Source organism: Neolamprologus multifasciatus, chromosome 5 (assembly GCF_963576455.1).
Source record: "Neolamprologus multifasciatus chromosome 5, fNeoMul1.2, whole genome shotgun sequence".
NCBI classification, from domain to species: Eukaryota; Metazoa; Chordata; class Actinopteri; order Cichliformes; family Cichlidae; genus Neolamprologus; species Neolamprologus multifasciatus.
In genome coordinates, this window is record NC_140443.1 from 35835775 (window position 1) to 35856804 (window position 21030).

Sequence of the window (21030 nt, forward strand, 5' to 3'; positions counted from 1 at the left end):
GTGGCACAAGTATGAGGTGGAGTGACTCTTGTTACCCTTTTCCTGTACAGGTTGATTGCCTGTGTGAGATGCAGGTCCAGTTTTCTGTGACTTAAACAGCTACTGTGTAAGAAGTCATTAAATGTAATTAAATTCAATAAATTTATATGTTACACAGCAGAAATTTGTATTTGTTTTATAGTCGGTTTTATTGTGATTTTAGTGTTTATTTTTGAGTTTTTTACTTTGATATTTGTATTGCGTCTTTTGGACAATTTTATTGTGGGATTTTTAGTGTAAAAAGTATTTACGCCTGCTTTCTTCCTTAGGGAATAAACTTTCTTTGATTAGACCTACTCAGTCTCTGTGCCCTGGTTTTCTGATACACATACTCCTCGTATTTAAAGAACCTCCTGATGTGACGTTTAGGCCCACCAGCTTTAGTGTCTAAACAAACAGCACCAAATCTCAACAATAGTCTCAAATAGTAGATTTGAGACAAAGCCCCAACAATCAGATGATATCCTTGCTGATAGGAGTTTATTTAGGCTACGTTCACACTAATGCATTTTCGTTTGAAAGCGCATCGTTTTCTCTCCGTTTTGGCCTCCGTCCACACTTTCCTCAAGGAAAAAGGCAGCGTTTTGAAAACACATACATTTCAAAACGCAGCTGTCCCGTTGCAGTGTGGACACACGAAAACGCAGACTTTCTAAAACAATGACGTATTTTAGTCATGTGATGCAGTCATGTGACCAAATAAACAAAGATAGCGGAGTGCATTATACAGCGGTTGTTTTGATTGCTCTCAATTTTGACTGCCCTAAAAAAGATGAATATCAGTTTGTACATGCTCCAGATAGCTTTTCTTTAAATTCTTTAATTCTCATTCGCTTTTGCAGCTTTGTACTTTTGTGTTACTTGTATCAACAACTCCACCTCATTGTTATGTCTGATCATGGCAGCCCAATAACAGGCCCTAAGCACCAGCCATAGAGGCAGGAATATACCAAAGCCAACAAGTGCGTCCAAAGGTGCCCTAGAGACCATATAGTCTCCACCATATAGTAGCAGAACGTAAGATGCAAAGAACAGTATACACTGAGAGGCATAACCAAGTGGCTGGGATAGTATATATGGACTAGAAGTCCCAAATACCCAATACAAGACACCACCAAAGGAGGTTGAGAACAATAAGGTCCTATGGCACCAAAAGTTCCAGACAGACAAGCAGCTGCTGGAAACTAACCAGACAATAGTGCAGGGGTGTCGAACTCAACGCCTCAAGGGCCGGTGTCCTGCAGGCTTTAGATATCACCCTGGGTCAACACACCTGAATCAGTTAATTAGTTCGTTACCAGGCCTCTGGAGAACTTCAAGGCATGTTGAGGAGGTAATTTAGCGATTTAAATCAGCTGTGCTGGATCAAGGACACATCTAAAACCTGCAGGACACCGGCCCTTGAGGCCTGGAGTTCGACACCCCTGTAGCAGTGGGTGACAAGGAGCAGAAGACAAAAAATTGTGATAGATATGGCAAACCCAACAGACAGCAACATCAGGAAGGAGGACAAGAAAATAGAGAAGGAACAACTGGAGCAGATGTGGAAAGTAAAGTCCAAAGCAGTCCCGGTGGTAACTGGAACATAAGGAGTTGTAACCCTGATACTGGAAGAGCAGCTCCAGCAGAATCCGAGTGTATAAGAAGTCTCTGTGCAGAAGAACACAGTCCTAGGTTCACCTATGATACTGCGAAGAACCCTCAAAAATCCAGGCCTCTAATAGAGGACTCAAAATTTAGCATCACACACATACCCCCCCCCCCCCCCCCCCCCACACACACACACACACACATTCATCCTAGCCATTATTAACAGTAGTCTGACCTCTAGTGTGGTGCCAAATTTTTTAAAGATGCTATTGTGCAACCCTTTTCTACACTCAATTTAAGTCCTTCCTGTATGAATATGAAATTCTGGAAGTGTTCCAATCTTGTTTTAAAACTCACCACAGCACTGAATCTGCTCTATTAAGAGTCTGGTGATTACGTGCTACTTGTGCTGGTGTTCGCTCTGTGTTGTAGCCTCCTGATAACAGACACTTTGTGCTCCAGTGGATGATCAGAGGCATCCCCACAGATACAGCAGCCATGGAAGCAGAAGAATATCCTATCAAGAAGGCCCTGAGTAAATGTGGTTATCCCAACTGGACATTCACTTCAGGTGCGAAGAAAGACAACTACTGTCTAAGGGAAAATCCTTAGTAATCCCTTATTTGTCGGTTGATTTAGGCTTAGATGTACATACTGTGCGTGTGTGTTTGCTGCTTATTACTTCTGCATTAGTCTCAATAACACCAGCACTGGCCTGACACTGAGTTCACGGCCGACTGCTGGCATTATTCTGACCACCACAGAGTTCAGCTTTATACAGGATTCAGTATGAATATGGAAAGACAAACCTCAAATCTTCAATTTGAAGGCAGACCCAGTTTAAGAAAGAAGATGTTTCTGCAGTCCTGATGAGTACAAGTGAACCTTCAGACGTTCTATGCTTTTCATGGATGAAGTCATGGAACTTCTCAATTATACCTTGTATTTTATTTCATTGTACTTTACTTCAGGCATTACAAATCCAACAAAGTGTGTAGAAACGTTAAGTTGTACAGTATCTTTTAAGTGTCAGTATTTCCATTCATTCTTTTTTAGACTATAAAATAAGTGAAAAACAACACAAACAACTAATGTGGTCTTTTGCACAATTCTATGTAAAATCCTAGATGAACTTTCTGAAAGATTACTGTTTGTCCCATAAAGAAAAATATGCTACAAATAGATGAATAAGAAGCTGATATAGAAACTATAACAAAAAATTGACTAATTTGGGATATATGAGTGATTCATATTCACTGCGTGCCTCTAACATCAGAGTGAATGTAAGTTCTCATACTGTAAATGTTGTATTAAAAAAATATAGCTGCATTAGTGTGACATGTTAACACATGAAATTTCTACTATAAATATTTTTCCAGATAAGAATGTCAAAAACTTACATGTGGGTGACAAGTATATTTTTGTGGTGATGTTTTTCCAGTGGTCAGCGGTGGCTTATGTAATTAGAAAAAAGTAAAGAAATAAGAAACTTCAAACTACTAGTACAGTCGAAAATGTAATGAGTACTTGGTTGGGGCTCCTTCACCCTCCTTCAGCTCATCTATATTTCTAGGTTGGGTTTTTTCTTATCTTCCTCCTCACAATACCTCTGTGGGTTTAAGGTTAGGGACGCTGGTTGTCCAATAAAGCACAGTACGTCATGAGACTACGGCAGCAGACAGTGAGGAAAGAGGATAAGGACCCAAATGCATACATGTACAGGCAGTAGTGGGTTTTAACAAAACATGAGCCGTTTATTAAAAGCTGAATGAAAATACTAGCAAGACTTGGACAGGGAACCCTGAAACATGGACAAGAGAAGCAGACGTCCTGATAAGAGACAAAGAGAAAACAGACAAAATATATACACACACGAGGGTGATTAGGGAGAATGGAAACACACGGGAAACACAGCTGGAAAGACTTGACAAAGACACAGGGAAAGCAAAACTAGCATTGACACTCTGTAGCTGCATCAAATTTCCATGATATAACCAAATTCTGACTAGCAGACTGTGACCTAGACATAGTGTAGGTGGCAAAAGTCTGTGACAAATTAGCCTGCACAGCAACAGACATGTGCAGATCAACAATGGATAATATGGAGTGCAGGAGAGAGTACGACCATGCAGCGTTTAAAGCGTGGAAGTACTCACATTACTTTGAGTTTGATTCCACATTAGTGTCTGCTGTTCACTCTGTGTGGGAAGAAAACTTCTTTCTACAGCGAAAAATTTAACTTCAAATCTGAGCGAGCTGCCACGGGAATGTGATGTGACATTCACAGAGAAACCCCCGGATCCTCCCACTGACATGACCGCTGTGGCACCGGGCAAACCTCCACCCGCCCCACTCCTGCTAAACAGGTGACAACAGATTTAAGAGCGACAGGACTCAGTGCTGCTGAATCTTTGATTTTATTTATTTTTTGCTGTGTTTTACTTGCATCTATTTGAAAAAATTTTGCTTGATGCAATGTGCATGAAGTTAAAAGATTAAAACTAATAAAACAATTTTTAAAAACTGACTTTTTCATTTGATTCAGTTTTATATGATGGATTACGCAGAAAAATAGAATTGGGCTGAAAGATCTGTTGCTTTATTATGTATTCAGGTTGTATTCATGTTTTTAAAAAGTAATAAAGTAACTAATTACTTTTGAAAATAAGTCATCAGTAAAGTAATGGGATTACTTTTTAGAGCAGTAATCAGTAATTAGTAACTAATTATTATTTTCAAGTAACTTGACCAACACTGGTAAAGACATATATCAAAGAGGTGAGAGCTGTTTTGTCCGACTACAAATTAGTAGCAAATTAAATTTGAAGTAGCAGCTGTCGGGTTTTTGTCTTTATTTTTATTTTTTTTTTGCAGTAGCTGACCCTGTGTTAGCTCAGTATAAACCTTTATATTTGATAGCATAATGTCGTACGAAGAAGTAAAGATTGCTATTAAACAGAAAAGATTTAACATAAGAAAGTAATCAGTGTACTGTTCTCTCACCTGTCATAGTCTCCATTACAAAGTGCTCGAACAGGAATAGTAAATGACTGCCACACAGGGTTTAGGTTGTTTTTGATCACCTCAGTCTTGTGGCAGATCGTAAACCTGCAAACAAAAGGAGACATCTCAACATAGATGAAATGTCAGAAGGGGGGAGTTTGTTTTTTTTTATCATGAAACACATGTTGGTGGGCTCTAGGATTGACAGGAAATAGTGAACAAAATGTATCCGTGGATATCACATGTCCCTGGTTAAATAATGACATTTGGTAAGGCTTCATGCTACTCATCATCTAAATGAAATGTAACATTAGACACCAGAAACAGTCCAGAGTAAACAGAAAGTTTTTATCCTGAACTATATTTTTGAAATGCTTAAAACTTAAACGAAGTACAAATTAAAACATTCTACTTCACTGTAGAGAAAATCTATAACTACTTCTTCCTTCTGAAGGGTTAGTACCTTTCACTCTCCTCATGGGACTGGATCCAAAAGACAAATGTGTTAGCATGTTTTTTTTCACTCACCGGCAGTAATAAGGCCAGAACTGGAACAGAGGAGCAGTGCTTTTCTTTAGATAACTATAGCTAACAGATTGACTGCATATCAGAGGATATACAGTTTCTCTAACAATTCACACATTCCAAACAAAAACACTCACGTGCCATCCTCGTTGCTCCGGTAGAAGACAAGGAAAGGATCAGACTTGCCAAAGAAATCCTTTTTATCCAGCTTGTTTGCACAAAACTGCATAGTGGCTATGTCCTAGGAGAACAAGAACAGTTTCTTTCAGAATCCTGTCTATCTTCAAGTTTATTTTTTAAGAATGAACTTATGAATTTTTGAACATAATTTGACAATAAGTACTTAAAAGAGGCTGTTGTCTAGCAAACTGTAATATCCGTAGACAAAAAGTCTGAGCACATGACTCAAACCCAACAAGAACTTTACCTAGTGGCAACAGGATATAACACAGAGCCATTTAACATTTAATAATAATGGACTGCATTTATATAGCGCTTTTCAAAGCACTTTACAATTCCACTATTCACTCACTCTCACATTCACACACCGGTGGAGGCAGCTACAGTTGTAGCTACAGCTGCCCTGGGGCAGACTGACAGAGGCGAGGCTGCCATATCGCGCCATCGGCCTCTCTGGCCAAGACCAGTAGGCGGTAGGGATCGAACCAGTGACCTTCCGGTTACAGATGCACTTCCCAACCCTCTGAGGGGGTGAGGGGGTCGGTTTAGTCCGCAAAGCCTTCAGGAATTAGTATTATATTATTATAATAGTGCAGGTTTTCATTAAATGGCATGACTGTGGTGGTGTGTAACATTTTCATTAAGTTTGAAATTGCTATAACTGTATATAAATACACATTTTCATTTGCCCCAGACTTTACATTTAAAAAGAAAATATTCTGAACACACTGATATGCTAATAGTCAGAAACAGTTAAAGCACCACTTATTGGGAATGGAATTATGAGTATGTCCACCTCAAAAGACGTCTGAATGAGCTTCAAACCTTGATGACACTTCTGTGTGAAAACTGTGTGCTTGAGTAGCATGGAAGATCTTGTTCGGGGAGGAACTGCTTAAAAAGTCATGAAACTATATATAACATTGAGGAAAGCTACAAGTACCTGGGGATCCCACAGGCAAACAGGAACCACGAAGAAGCCACTAGGAAAAATTGCAACCACCAAGTATCTGCAGAGGGTAACGGTAAAAATAAGATCCGGGCTATCAACACCTACTCACTGCCTGTGGTCAGGCCCTCTGCTGGGATAATAAGCTGACCAAAGGAGGAGATAGAAGCCACTGACATCAAGACAAGGAAGCTCTTGACCATGCATGGAGGGTTTCACCCCAAGTCCAGCACCCTGAGGCTTTACACTAAGCGGAAGGAATATATTAGGAAGATGGCCCCAATCGACCGTATGTTGAGTGAATACCTCAGGAAGCAGAAACCCAAGAAAGAGGAGGAACCATCATGGAAGCACCGGCAGATAGAGGAAGTGGCTGGCATCCAGGAATCCTACCAGTGGCTGGACAAGACTGGACTGAAGACAGCACAGGAACAAGCTCTGAGCACAAGATCCAGGCTGGGGTCTATCACACCAGTCAAGAACTGGGCAAGTGGCTCCAGCATATCTCAAGAACAACATCCGAGATCTCTGTCTAGAAGAGCACATTCTTAGGAACAGCAAAGATACTGGGCATGACCCTCAAGCTCCCAGGCTGGACATAGTAGTAATCATGATCAATGGTCTTCACAGAGAGTTGGGGAATGGCTGCAATCACAGCATTGTAAGATGGTGAAAGATGTACCCTTAGGCCCCCTCCTCGATTCAGAGATGGTCTTTCCCTTTTCACGTAAATGACCTCCTTGACTCCCCGCTCGATGTGTACATCCTCATGATTGAAAGAGTGTCCACTGGCCTGTAGGTGTAAATAGACTGCGGACTCCTCGCCTGACGAATTCTTCATCGTACCATCAGCTTTGCTAGAGGTTGTTTGGTTTCCCTGGTGTATAAATCATCAGCGTACACTATATTACTCTATTTGTGTCGGGTGGTTTAAAAGCCACGCGGTGTTTAGAAAAAATGCTTCTCAACTGTTCCGATACTCCTGACACATAAGGGTTTTCACCCAACAGTTGTCCTTCAATCCTGGATCGGGTGGAGCTTTCTTTCCATTGATCAGTGATCTTTGATCAATGAGCTTCGATCAGTGGGCTTTGATCAGTGGTAGTTAATCAATAGTCATGAGAATTAATGATCAAGGAACTGACCTCTCAGCCCATTGTTCATTCAGTGGTGCTAGTTTCAGTCATTCTGCAAATGTACTGTTTATAAGGTTGGGGAGACCTGCAGTCAGCTGAGACTTAAGAAGTCACCTGGATGAGTGACAAAATGTTTCTTCCACTGAAAACACTACGTCCAGATGAACAGAATCAACCTTTTGGGATCCTCAGAAAGATGGTCATCCATATGCTGTTTTGTGTCTCTGCTTCATCTTCAGCAAAGATGATCCAGAGATTGTAAATCCCATTGGTCTTTGGGTTCTGGGAATGGGCCTACTTCTGTGAATAGCTGGAATATTTCTACCAATTTGTTTTGTTTCTTTAAGAAAGAAAGAATGAGGTTCTGGTGCAAAAGGTATTGCAGTACTGGGTTGACCGTTAATTGAAATGTATAGAAGATACATTGTTGCTCAGAGACAAACATTTGAACAATAAATCCAACAGGGCTCTCAGAGTTCTCAAGTCTTGAGCTGTCACCACCACCACGAGTCTGATACTGTAGCAAAGAAGGTCAAACCTGATTACATATATACTAGGGGTGCAACAATACTCGTATCGATATTGAACCGTTCGATACAGTGCTTTCGGTTCGGTACGCATATGTATCGAACAATACAAAATTTTTAATTTATTTCATCAACTTTTCATCTGACGATGCTGTCTGTGTTGACAACTCAGTCGATCTGCGCTCGACTACTCTGCCTAGGCTGCACTGTCGAGCGCAGATTCACTGAGCGCAGCGCAAGCTAGCAAGACAGAAGTTAAGCTCGTTGCAACATGGCAAATTGAACCTCCCCCACCCTCATTCAGATCTGGCCTTTGGAACTATTTTGGTCTTCATGTGACGTATGACCCTGAAGGTAAGCGCGTCATGGACTAAAGTAAAACAGTATGTTGGATGTGCCACGCAATGCTCAATTACATTGGTGGGAACTAGTGCATTAGCGCAGTTAGCTCATTAACATGTTGACGCTGTCCAGCCCCACGCACGGGGCGATCCGCGGTAGCTCGTTAACGGAGATTTGCCGTGTTGTGGCGTTAACGTCATTTCAGATTAACGCTGACAGCACTAGTGGGAACACAACGAATATGACTGCACATTTACTCCAACATCATCCTAGTGCAAAGACAAGTGGTGTCATGGTCCTGGGTCATTTTGACCCAGCGTTTTGTGTTTTCTGGAGTTTAATGTATATTCAGCCCTACCTGTGTCTGTCCTCGGTGCTTTGTTCATGTCCCCGTGTTGTTATGTAAAACAGTCTGTGTGTTTCCTGTTTTACTTTGTAGGGTTGTGTCTCGTTATGTCCATTGGTTCCAGCTGTGTCCCCGCCTGTCTGCCATTACCCGATTACCGTGTGTGTGTATATATAGTGGGTGTCGGTCTGTGTTCGTTGTCGGCTCGTCTGTGTTTCATGGTGTCCGTTCCTCGTCTGTGTCTCTCTGCCTCCCACCCCATTTGTATGATCCGGTTTGTTATTTAGCTCACCCAGTTTAGGTTTATGTTCTGTCCTGCCCTCAGTTCTGTTATTTGTACAACTGTAAATAAAACCCTCACTCATATCACCATTTCGGCTGTCTGCATTTTGGGTCCTCCTTTTCCTCCACACCACACGGCTCACCCCGCCAGCTGTGACAGTACGAGCCGACCCGACATGGACCCAGCAGCATCCGCACCTTCCCAGGAGTTTCGGGAGGGAGTGATTGACACCGTTTCAAGGTTAGTTAACCTGTGGCTGGAACATGAGGGGGAGGAATTTCACCGCGCTGTAGAAGCCAGGCTACAACAATTAATCTCTACTTACTCCTGGCTACTGGACTCTCTTCACCCGCTCGCACAGAATTTCATACTTCACGAACTTCACCTTCACCCTCCAGCTGCTACCGCTTCCCGACCCAGCCCGGCGGTGAATGTGTTGCACTGCCCGCCGGGGAATCTGCGGCCCGGCCCGCCGGATGTGGAATTACCCGGCCGGTCGGAGCTATCCCCGAGAAGGAAGCGACGTTCACGCCGCCGACGCCCATCGCCACAGCCGGGCCCCGAGAGTTCTGAGTTGCCGGCTGTGGTGAGTGGAAAAGGCACTCTTTCTGTTTCGCCTGAACCTGTGACTGTTTATACCGGGGCTGTGTTTTTTGAGCCAGCTGCCCAGCCGGTAGCGCGGTTAGCTGCCCAGCAGCCACTAGCTCAGTTAGCCGCTCAGTCGCCACCCCCACCACATTCAGCCTCACAATCCATAGCTCACTTACAGTCACAGCCAGACCTATCACAAACCATGTTACAATCCATAGCCCAGTCAGTAGCCCAGTTGGCAGAAGAATCATTAGTCTTATCCTCCGTTCAGTCTCCAACTTCCCCGCCATTATTGTCTCAACCTTTACTTCAGTCGCCCTCAGCTCAGCCACCTGTTCAGCCATCATCTTCACCAACTCCTCCTGTACAACCAGCTAGGCCAATTCAATCCGAAAGAAACTATTGTTCACCCATCTGTTCCAGGCAGAGAGACAAACCAAACAATCCTGCAAACGTTCCTCAAGAGCTGGCCAGTTGTGAGACTGAGATGCACTCCAGGGCCTCCCCAGAGGCTGGGTTTCAGCCCCCAGCAGACTCTGGACCCCTGGAGGTAAAGAAGCCAGCTGAGGACTGCACCCGGCTGTCGCTGCCTGAGCTGAGTCAATGCTCGGTGCAGCTGCAGTCAGCTTTGTGTTTGCCAGAGGCCCGTGCGCCTGCTGGTTCTGATCTGTTCCTGCCAGAGGCCCGTGCGCCTGCTGGTTCTGATCTGCGCCCGCCAGAGGTCTCCGCGCCTGCTGGTTCTGTTCTGCGCCTGCCAGAGGTCTCCGCGCCTGCTGGTTCTGTTTTGCGCCCGCCAGGGGCCCCTGTGCCCGCTGGTCCTGAGACTGTTCTCGCTGGAGGGCCCGAGGAGCCCGTCCAGCCTCCTGTCCCGTCCGCTGGAGGGCCCGAGGAGCCCGTCCAGCCCCAAGACCCGTCCGCTGGAGGGCCCGAGGAGCCCGTCCAGCCCCAAGACCCGTCTGCTGGAGGGCCCGAGGAGCCCGTCCAGCCCCAAGACCCGTCCGCTGGAGGGCCCGAGGAGCCCGTCCAGCCCCAAGACCCGTCCGCTGGAGGGCCCGAGGAGCCCGTCCAGCCCCAAGACCCGTCCGCTGGAGGGCCCGAGGAGCCCGTCCAGCCCCCTGTCTCGTCCGCTGGAGGGCCCGAGGGGCCCGTCCAGCCCCAAGACTCGTCCGCTGGAGGGCCCGAGGGGCCCGTCCAGCCCCAGGACTCATCCGCTGGAGGGCCCGGGGAGCCCGTCCAGCCCCAAGACTCGTCAGCTGGAGGTTCAGGAGAACCCAGCCAGCTTCCTGCCTCGTCAGCTGGAGGGCCCGAGGAGCCCGTCCAGCCGCCAGCTGCAGCCTCGTCAGCTGGAGGGCCCGAGGAGCCCGTCCAGCCGCCAGCTGCAGCCTCATCATCCTCGCCGGCTGCAGCTTCATCCACACCGCCGGCAGCAGCAGCGGCTTCATCCTCGCCAGCTGCAGCCTCCGTGTCTTCATCCTCGCCAGCTGCAGCCTCAGCTTCACCCACGCCGTCGCCTGGTCCAGCTCCGGCTTCACCCACGCCGTCGCCTGGTCCAGCTCCGGCTTCACCCACGCCGTCGCCTGGTCCAGCTCCGGCTTCATCGTCGCCTGGTCCAGCTCCGGCTTCATCGTCGCCTGGTCCAGCCTCTGCATCAGCTTCGCCTGGTCCAGCCTCTGCATCAGCTTCCGCCTCGTCTGGTCCAGCCTCTGCATCAGCTTCCGCCTCGTCTGGTCCAGCCTCTGCCTCAGCTTCCGCCTCGTCTGGTCCAGCCTCTGCCTCAGCTTCCGCCTCGTCTGGTCCAGCCTCTGCCTCAGCTTCCGCCTCGTCTGGTCCAGCCTCAGCTTCCGCCTCGTCTGGTCCAGCCTCAGCTTCCGCCTCGTCTGGTCCAGCCTCAGCTTCCGCCTCGTCTGGTCCAGCCTCAGCTTCCGCCTCGTCTGGTCCAGCCTCAGCTTCCGCCTCGTCTGGTCCAGTCTCAGCTTCCGCCTCGTCTGGTGCTGCAGGGGCCACGCCACCTTCAGGTCCCAAACTGCCGCCTCGACATCGGTGGTCATCTGCCAGGCCGCTTGTTGGGCGTCAACGTCGATATGGACGTCCTCCCAAACGCCGCCGCTACCTTCCGCGCGGCCGGCCTCCGGACTTGTGTCGTCGCCGCCGTTGCTGTCCGCACGGTCGGCCGCCTGACTTGTTTCCCCGTCGCCGCCGCTGCCGTGTGCACGGTCGGCCCCCTGACTTGTTTCCCCGTCGCCGCCGCTGCCGTGTGCACGGTCGGCCCCCTGAATTGTTTCCCCGTCGCCGCCGCTGCCGTGTGCACGGTCGGCCCCCTGAACTGTTTCCGCTTCGCCACCGCTGCCTTCCGCGCGGTCGGCTTTTGAATCTGTGTCGCCAACGTAGCCGGCCTCAGAAGATGCATTGTCCTGGACTTCTGAGTTGTCAGCCTCCGGGCCGGCCTCCTGAACTGTGTTTTGTTCTTGGACTCCAGCATGTGTGTTTTTGTTTTGGGCGATTCCCTTGGTTCGCTGGAGCTTGTTTTTGTTTTGTTGTAGTCCCTCCGTCCTGGGCCCCCGCCGCCCGCCCTGGGTTGGTTGTCTGTTTTTGTTTTGGGCTGTCTGGAGCCAGCCCTTGGAGGGGGGGTACTGTCATGGTCCTGGGTCATTTTGACCCAGCATTTTGTGTTTTCTGGAGTTTAATGTATATTCAGCCCTACCTGTGTCTGTCCTCGGTGCTTTGTTCATGTCCCCGTGTTGTTATGTAAAACAGTCTGTGTGTTTCCTGTTTTACTTTGTAGGGTTGTGTCTCGTTATGTCCATTGGTTCCAGCTGTGTCCCCGCCTGTCTGCCATTACCCGATTACCGTGTGTGTGTATATATAGTGGGTGTCGGTCTGTGTTCGTTGTCGGCTCGTCTGTGTTTCATGGTGTCCGTTCCTCGTCTGTGTCTCTCTGCCTCCCACCCCATTTGTATGATCCGGTTTGTTATTTAGCTCACCCAGTTTAGGTTTATGTTCTGTCCTGCCCTCAGTTCTGTTATTTGTACAACTGTAAATAAAACCCTCACTCATATCACCATTTCGGCTGTCTGCATTTTGGGTCCTCCTTTTCCTCCACACCACACGGCTCACCCCGCCAGCCGTGACAAGTGGAAGCAGACAAAAACAACAAGCACGCATGCTACAAACTTTACCCGAGTCATTTAGACAGCCGTTAGCACATGATTCTCCTTATGGGGACCTGATATGTTTAATATGCTGCTGAGAATATAGCCCAGAAGAAGCGTATAGTATAGCTTTTATTTTGGAAAGAGCCATTTCTCTGTAATAAACTCTCTTTTCCAAAGATGAGGGATTTCTCCATCAGATAGATTTATTTTTTTTTATCCCTTTGTTGTTTCAGCAACATTAAATTTAAAAACTGTACGTTTGAGTTAAAATATATATTTATAATTTTAATAAATGACAAATTAAAAAAGCATGAACATTTTTTTTTGTATCTAAAAAATATCGAACCGTGAAACCAAAGTATCGAACCGAAGCGAACCATGAATTTTGTGTATCGTTGCACCCCTAATATATACATAATCTGATCTTCTTCAACATGGATATAAAAAACAAAGTGTAAAAAAAGGTTTATAATTCATGAGCAGCTCTTCTCATCACACTGAGAGTATGATGCAAATTACAAAATTATCCTGAAGTCATTTAAATGGTCATTCAATATCCAGGTAATTTAAATTTACTTGGTTAACAAATGGAAACACAGACTGTGACCATCATGAGGTCGGGCTGCCATGCTTAACTTTCTAACTCCTCTTACTGTTTGTATCACAAGGTTCGTCTAAGCTGATACTAACTCTGCAGTTACTCAGCTCCTCAGCGGTGAAGATGATGGTTCCACACTTCTTCCCAGGAATACCACTAAGAAAGGGAGAGAGAAAAGTGTAAGATACAGGACAACAAGTATTAAAAAAAAAGATTTGTGGCTGTATAATTATATGTCTCACAATAAAAGAATAATACTTAAAACTAAGTATGAATCATTCAAGCTATAGTTTACAGTTCTCTGGGAAAATCTGACTACTTCCCAATTTCAGCTTATGCTAAAATTTTAGTGTCCTTTAAAAATAATAAGAGAATAAATCAAAAATAAGAAAATAACAGAGAAATAAGCTGTGGCCAGAAATTAAATTTACAATGTTATAGACCTCAACAAATGTTACGGCGATGACTATATTTCCCTGGAAAAAATCACTTAACTTTAATTTTTGGTTGAGAAAAGATAAAATAAAGACAAAGAGGACATAATTATTTCAGGTCTTTAAACCTGCCAGTTTGTTTGTTGTTGTTGTTGTTGTTGTTTGCTTTATTTTGTGTGTGTTTTTGCTTGTTTTTTTATGTTGACCCTCAAGCTACCAGACTGCTGGTCGAGTACGTGAGTTTGAAGGATAAAGATGCACAAAAACGAATTAATTAATCAGGCAGGGGGAAAATACTCTTTCATTGCACTGCATGTCTACACAGCTTCTATGTAAAGCTTTGGAAATAGCAGGATTTCCTATCTCAGTCTTTATAAACGCTTCATGAAGCAGACTACATAATTCTGACTTTCTCTTAATTTATATTAACATTAAGTTACTCACACAATTATAGAGTAAGAGTCAATTTGCTAAATCCTTTATCGCCAATAACTTTCCATTACAGTGATTAATCTCAGCAGCTTTACTGGCCCAGGAGCTGATTCCTACAAGTTATCATTGTCAGATATAGGAGAGGATAAAAGAGGAATTCTGGAGGCTCAGGAGGCACATCACCATGATTGTTTCCAACCAGAAGTCAACCTGTCATCCAATTTGTCTCAGAGGAAAGAGCAGTTTTCATTCAGTGATGAATTACAAAACCATCTTTGCAATTGCATTAAAATTTCATTAAGATTAGAAAATGAAACGTGAAGTCATTTCTCACAGAGAGAAATCACCTGCTAGAGCAAAGCCTCTGTGCCCTTTTCTCAGCTCGTGCCCTGTTGTAAACTGCTGGAAGTGATGCTTTGTTGTTGCTTTTTCATGAATTTACTAAACTTACAATCTGTCTGCCTCAAACTAACACCCATGTTTTCAGGATAGTATATACTAATAGGTCATTTTAAGATCTGATTTATTCCCCAGTTTGTAAATTGGAGTTCCATGTTGTTGGAACAACATGGAACCTGAGTGACAGATTAATCATATGTGTTATTGGAAACATCAAAGAATCTTTGTGAGCATTTCTAAAATAAATATTCAAACCATACACATCTTTAACTTTAGATTTTTTTTTATTTGTCTATAATAGCGGCCACATCTGATTCTGAATAACATAACTTCTTTAATTTAGGAATAGAGGGTGTCTGACTATTTATTGTAACATCATCACATGAAATAATTTCAGTCCATCCTAGCTCCTTCAAGCCTCTTGACAGATTTAAGTACTGGGTTTTGGGACTATGTCATGAAATGCTGAGCAGTTTACTGCATCAGTAAATTATTATTCAGGTTTATTAATTATTATTAATTATTATTATAAAATTATTATTCAGGTATTTGCTTGTTTCCTTGGTTTTTCAGTTAAATGGACCATATTGAAGCAGTTGCTTATCTCTTTCAGATTTCTCATATCATTCTTATCAACCCAGTTAACAGAGGTGGTGGCTTACGACACCAACCATCTATAATCCCACTTTGAGACTCTTCCCTGCGCCTTAATACCCACTTACATCCTGGGTCATTTGACCTCAGTGAATCACATGATAGGTTGTGACAAGGTCTCACAGTGGGTTTACCCGAAACACCCATTTTCACACCTTGGCTCCTGTTATTAGGCAGAGGATCAATAGGGGTCCATGACCCTCTTAGGGAAGCTCCCATAGGGCTTAAAATCTGGGATTCTCCACCAATCGCTCTTAGAACTGAAGAAGCTTCTCGGATGAAACGTCTTCAAGAAAGTGTAATATCATCAGGCCGCTCAATTTGAGATCACCTTATTTTGTGCATAGATGCACACCGTCTTAATTATAGATCCAAAGCAGACATCATGAAATCACACCTGTCTAGTTCTGGGCCCATAATCCTCCTGGTCCTAGTCTGAAATATCTGAGATCTGTGTGCAAGCAAATTACACCCTGACAAAGAAAAGTGCATAATTAAAAGTTTTTCAAGACAAGTTGAAGCCAGATAGAGAAGTGGGGAAGCCTTTATCATCCTCCTGATAATCCCCTGTGGTTGCAGGTCACACTCCACCTCACAGTGTGACACAGCGATTCGTTCCATCCACTCGACGCTGCGCTTCTGTCTGATGCTGCACTGTGATTAAAACGCCAGCTGAGATTCAAGGATGTTGCCGTAAACAACTGTGACAACGTACGCAGGCACCAGCACACCGCTACACATGCACACTACATTATGCAGGCGGGATAGTCGGAAGATTCCACACAAACAAAGAATATATTATCCTTGAGAGACTGTTTTCTGTGACCTTAAACTGGTTTTGCTTCATTTAGTCCATTGTCCCTTCTGCTGGTTCTTTTATGAACCCAGTCACATAACCGTAGCTGCATGAGGGCAGGTAAAACTCAAAGATTTGGCTTGAAACAAGTATTAATTCCAACACTTCTGACAATTTAATCTCAGTTTGGTTTGCTTTTTAATTTAACTGCTGGCCCTCTCAGTTAAACAAAGAAAGCTATCAGTGATGCATGAGTGTCTGTGAGCAGTTCTGATAATGAATCTTGCAAGGTCATGTGGGATATTAAAGATACCTTGAGCCTCTCTCGACTGTCACAGAACCTCCTATTCACATTCCTGCTGCTGCTACAGCCTAGCTGTGGTTAAACTGCAGTAACGTCACAGAAGCCTGTGCATGGCAGGACAAAACAGGTCACTACAACACAGATGAAGAAAATAAGTTAAATGTGGACATCAGGGTGTGTGTGTGTGTTTTAAGGTGGGGAGGGGTCTCAGCAGGCCTTTTCCCACATATTTTTTGTCATCCAACCACTTCAGCTTTTCACTGCCTATTGTGGGTTTCCCACTGCCACATATGTTAGACAAGATAACACACACAAAATCACAATTACTCTACAGTAACAGAGTCATGTAACATTGCACACAAAAGCCTTCTCATTTTGTTTTATGCAAGGACATTTTTGACATTAAACAAAATACTCCAACAACAATGATATGAAAGTTGAGGGGAAAAGAATGAAAACACAGAACAGCGGCAGCGTGGATTTTCTCACTTTGAATACCTCTAGCAAGATACTTAAATATAGTTGTGTGTGGACCAAAACCTGAGACCTCTGTCCTACAACTGTTCTTAATAGTTCTGAGAAAATACACTTAAATAGCAAAAATACACATTCTTAACCTGAATTAGACTGACAATGTCCTCACGTTTGCAAAGCAGCCTGTAGTCACCCACTAGTTAGTTTAGCTGAGCATGAAGACTGGATTTGTCCAGTATTTAGTATACTGTACGGACATAAGTACTGGGTCAACTACAAATTACCGCACATTATATTTTTATTACCCTGTCTTCCTCCCCTCACCCCAGCAGATGGCCCCGCCCCTCCCTGAGCCTGGTTCTGCTGGAGGTTTCTTCCTGTTAAAAGGGAGTTTTTCCTTCCCACTGTCACCAACGAGCTTCTCACAGGGGATCGTATGATTGTTTGTTTTTTCTCTGTATGCATTATTGTAGGGTCTACCTTACAATATAAAGTGCCTTGAGGTGACTGTTGTTGTGATTTGGCGCTGTATAAATAAAACTAAATTCAATCATACCTACACATACAGTGGGGCAAAAAAGTATTTAGTCAGCCACCGATTGTGCAAGTTCCCCCACTTAAAATGATGACAGAGGTCAGTAATTTGCACCAGAGGTACACTTCAACTGTGAGAGACAGAATGTGAAAAAAAAATCCATGAATTCACATGGTAGGATTTGTAAAGAATTTATTCGTAAATCAGGGTGGAAAATAAGTATTTGGTCAATAACAAAAATACAACTCAATACTTTGTAACATAACCTTTGTTGGCAATAACAGAGGTCAAACGTTTACTATAGGTCTTTACCAGGTTTGCACACACAGTAGCTGGTATTTTGGCCCATTCCTCCATGCAGATCTTCTCAAGAGCAGTGATGTTTTGGGGCTGTCGCCGAGCAACACGGACTTTCAACTCCCGCCACAGATTTTCTATGGGGTTGAGGTCTGGAGACTGGCTAGGCCACTCCAGGACTTTCAAATGCTTCTTACGGAGCCACTCCTTTGTTGCCCGGGCGGTGTGTTTTGGATCATTGTCATGTTGGAAGACCCAGCCTCGTTTCATCTTCAAAGTTCTCACTGATGGAAGGAGGTTTTGGCTCAAAATCTCACGATACTTGGCCCCATTCATTCTGTCCTTAACACGGATCAGTCGTCCTGTCCCCTTGGCAGAAAAACAGCCCCATAGCATGATGTTTCCACCCCCATGCTTCACAGTAGGTATGGTGTTCTTGGGATGCAACTCAGTATTCTTCTTCCTCCAAACACGACGAGTTGAGTTTATACCAAAAAGTTCTACTTTGGTTTCATCTGACCACATGACATTCTCCCAATCCTCTGCTGTATCATCCATGTGCTCTCTGGCAAACTTCAGACGGGCCTGGACATGCACTGGCTTCAGCAGCGGAACACGTCTGGCACTGCGGGATTTGATTCCCTGCCGTTGTAGTGTGTTACTGATGGTGACCTTTGTTACTTTGGTCCCAGCTCTCTGCAGGTCATTCACCAGGTCCCCCCGTGTGGTTCTGGGATCTTTGCTCACCGTTCTCATGATCATTTTGACCCCACGGGATGAGATCTTGCGTGGAGCCCCAGATCGAGGGAGATTATCAGTGGTCTTGTATGTCTTCCATTTTCTGATGATTGCTCCCACAGTTGATTTTTTCACACCAAGCTGCTTGCCTATTGTAGATTCACTCTTCCCAGTCTGGTGCAGGTCTACAATTCTTTTCCTGGTGTCCTTCGAAAGCTCTTTGGTCTTGGCCATGGCGGAGTTTGGAGTCTGACTGGTTGAGGCTGTGGACAGGTGTCTTTTATACAGATGATGAGGTCAAACAGGTGCCATTCATACAGGTAACGAGTGGGGGACAGAAAAGCTTCTTACAGAAGACGTTACAGGTCTGTGAGAGCCAGGGATTTTCCTTGTTTGAGGTGACCAAATACTTATTTTCCACCCTGATTTATGAATAAATTCTTTACAAATCCTACCATGTGAATTCATGGATTTTTTTTTCACATTCTGTCTCTCACAGTTGAAGTGTACCTCTGGTGCAAATTACTGACCTCTGTCATCATTTTAAGTGGGGGAACTTGCACAATCGGTGGCTGACTAAATACTTTTTTGCCCCACTGTAGGTGCACTTGCCCACTCTGCCTCACCTATGAAGTCCACCAACCATCCACCAGAAATGCCAGCAGAACCTACTGTCTATTAAACACAGTAATTCCAGTGTCCGTTATGCCAGTTGAACTCAAATCAACTCCCCAATTCAGTCAATATAATTATTGCTCATGTAGGTACCAGTGACACCACCTGGCAACAGTCAAGCATGACAAAATCTGACTTTAGCACTCTGGTAGACTCTGGTATCTTAAGAGTGTTATATTTGTGTTATATTTGTGTTATATTTGACCCTATTCTAAACTTGTGGTAGCGTCCAGTTTTTTGTTTTTGTTTTTTACATTGACTACTGCTGACAAGTTTGTTATTGCAACTAGGGACTAAGCTGAACTATTAAGTTCCACCCCTTAAATCTCATGTTCATGCAGAAGAGTCTTAAATTCTTTTATCAATATTTGCACTGTTATCCTTGATTCTGTTGCTCCTTTGAGATCTTAGTGCCCTAAATTAAAACATCAGCCTTGGCTAAATGAGTCTACTCGGGCGCTCTGTCAACAATGTAGGAGAGCAGAAAGGAAGGGGGATAAATTAATTCTGGTGTCTTATGAAAATAATTTTAACAGATATCAGGAGGTTTTCAGGGCCTCAAGAACAAAACAAACAAACACAAAAACACTTTTCCAATTTGCTTTATTCTCATTCCCATAGACTGAAGTTCCGCTTCACTGTTTACATACACGTTTTCATGTAATTGTGTCATCAATTTTAACAATTATGAATGCTTGTTTGGTCATGAGGAATGGTACCAACCAACTGTAAACATGGAATTTTATCTTCTCTCACCAAAAACGAAAAATAATAAATTGTCCATCAGATTTTAGACCCTTCTCTTTCTATCAAAAGTATCTAAAGTGTTAGAGAAATTGGTTTTTCCAGCAGTTGTAGTTTTTGGTGAGGTTTTTCAGTCTGACTCCAAATTGAATTACAAAGAAGCTACTCTTTCAAGAGTTTTTAATGACCTTTTAATGACCTTTTATGTATTGTTGATCCTAGTGACTTCACTGTACTTGAGATCTTACTGATAATACAGTGGACCACAACATGCGGATCTCACATCTTGTGAGCTCATCGATGTATCGGTATTTGTTGCACTAATTGATTAATAAGTCTTTCTTTCAGTGTTAGCAGTTGATGTTGTAACCTGTGGTATACCTCAGGGTTCTCTTCTATTCTCACAGTGCCGACCTGTGTCACAGTACAGCTGATATGAACACTGTGCTTTATCCATTCCTATTTTTGTCATTTGTGTTTGAGATGATTGCCCTGCTGGAACACACAACTGTGTCCAAGTATTAACCATGTAGTATCTGGTTTCAGATAAAGTCCTACTTCTTCATTATCTCATCCACCCAGTGCAATATATCAGTACTACTGGCAACAAAATAACCCCAGAACATGATGCTCCCATCACCATGCTTGACAGCTGGTATTGTATTTTTGTCTCATCTGACCATAAAACTTTTATCCAGAAGGCATTTCTCTGGTTGATGTGGGCAGCTGCAGATTTCAGGGGAGCTTGACGCTGTAAATTTTGAGGCAATTGGGTTTTTTTCTTGGTCAGTCCATGGTGATGTAAAACTTCACTGAAGATACTGGCATTGGTTCATCTCAGGCTTGAGCCTAGGATGTTCAGGAACAACCCAGGAACCACCAACATGGGAAGTGACATAGTACAGTTCCCATGACAAAGAAACTTGATTGTTATTTTATTTTTCTACGCAAGAGAAGTCCTGCAAATCTGCTTGTTTTTTGACTTCTTCATTATTAATGTGAGTTAAACATTTAGTAACAGTTACCAGTATGTTCAGTGATACAAAGCAGAATCACAATTACACTGCCTTTAAGATTAGTCCTGCTCCCAAATCATGCATTTGTGTCCTAACTCTATCTTCATACAGCACCTCATGACATTTTGAAGTTCAGATTTTTACAGTAGCCGAGTTATGAGATTGTATTTAATGGTTTTATAAATCTTTTACTTTGCAGCTCTTCTCCCCAACCCTTTTACTACCTTATCACAACCTACAGAATCAATTTTTTTAAAGTGAACCCAAAGGC

General features: G+C 43.9%; 1 protein-coding gene across 4 annotated transcripts in view; it reads right to left on the bottom strand.

Annotated features, from left to right (window-relative positions):
* LOC146519221 (copine-9-like) overlaps nucleotides 1–21030 on the bottom strand; it is a 205727-nt gene that overhangs the window by 61458 nt on the left and 123239 nt on the right. For all 4 annotated transcript variants that reach the window (XR_014874280.1, XR_014874281.1, XR_014874282.1 and 1 more), the window contains 3 exons: nucleotides 13354–13417; nucleotides 5295–5398; nucleotides 4633–4737 (listed from right to left, as the gene is read on the bottom strand). Coding sequence is in view for 1 of the 4 variants with exons in the window: in XM_085161093.1 (XP_085017219.1) it covers nucleotides 4633–4737; nucleotides 5295–5398; nucleotides 13354–13417 (273 nt within the window). In the remaining 3 variants the exon portion in view is untranslated. The remainder of the gene's footprint in view (nucleotides 1–4632; nucleotides 4738–5294; nucleotides 5399–13353; nucleotides 13418–21030) is intronic.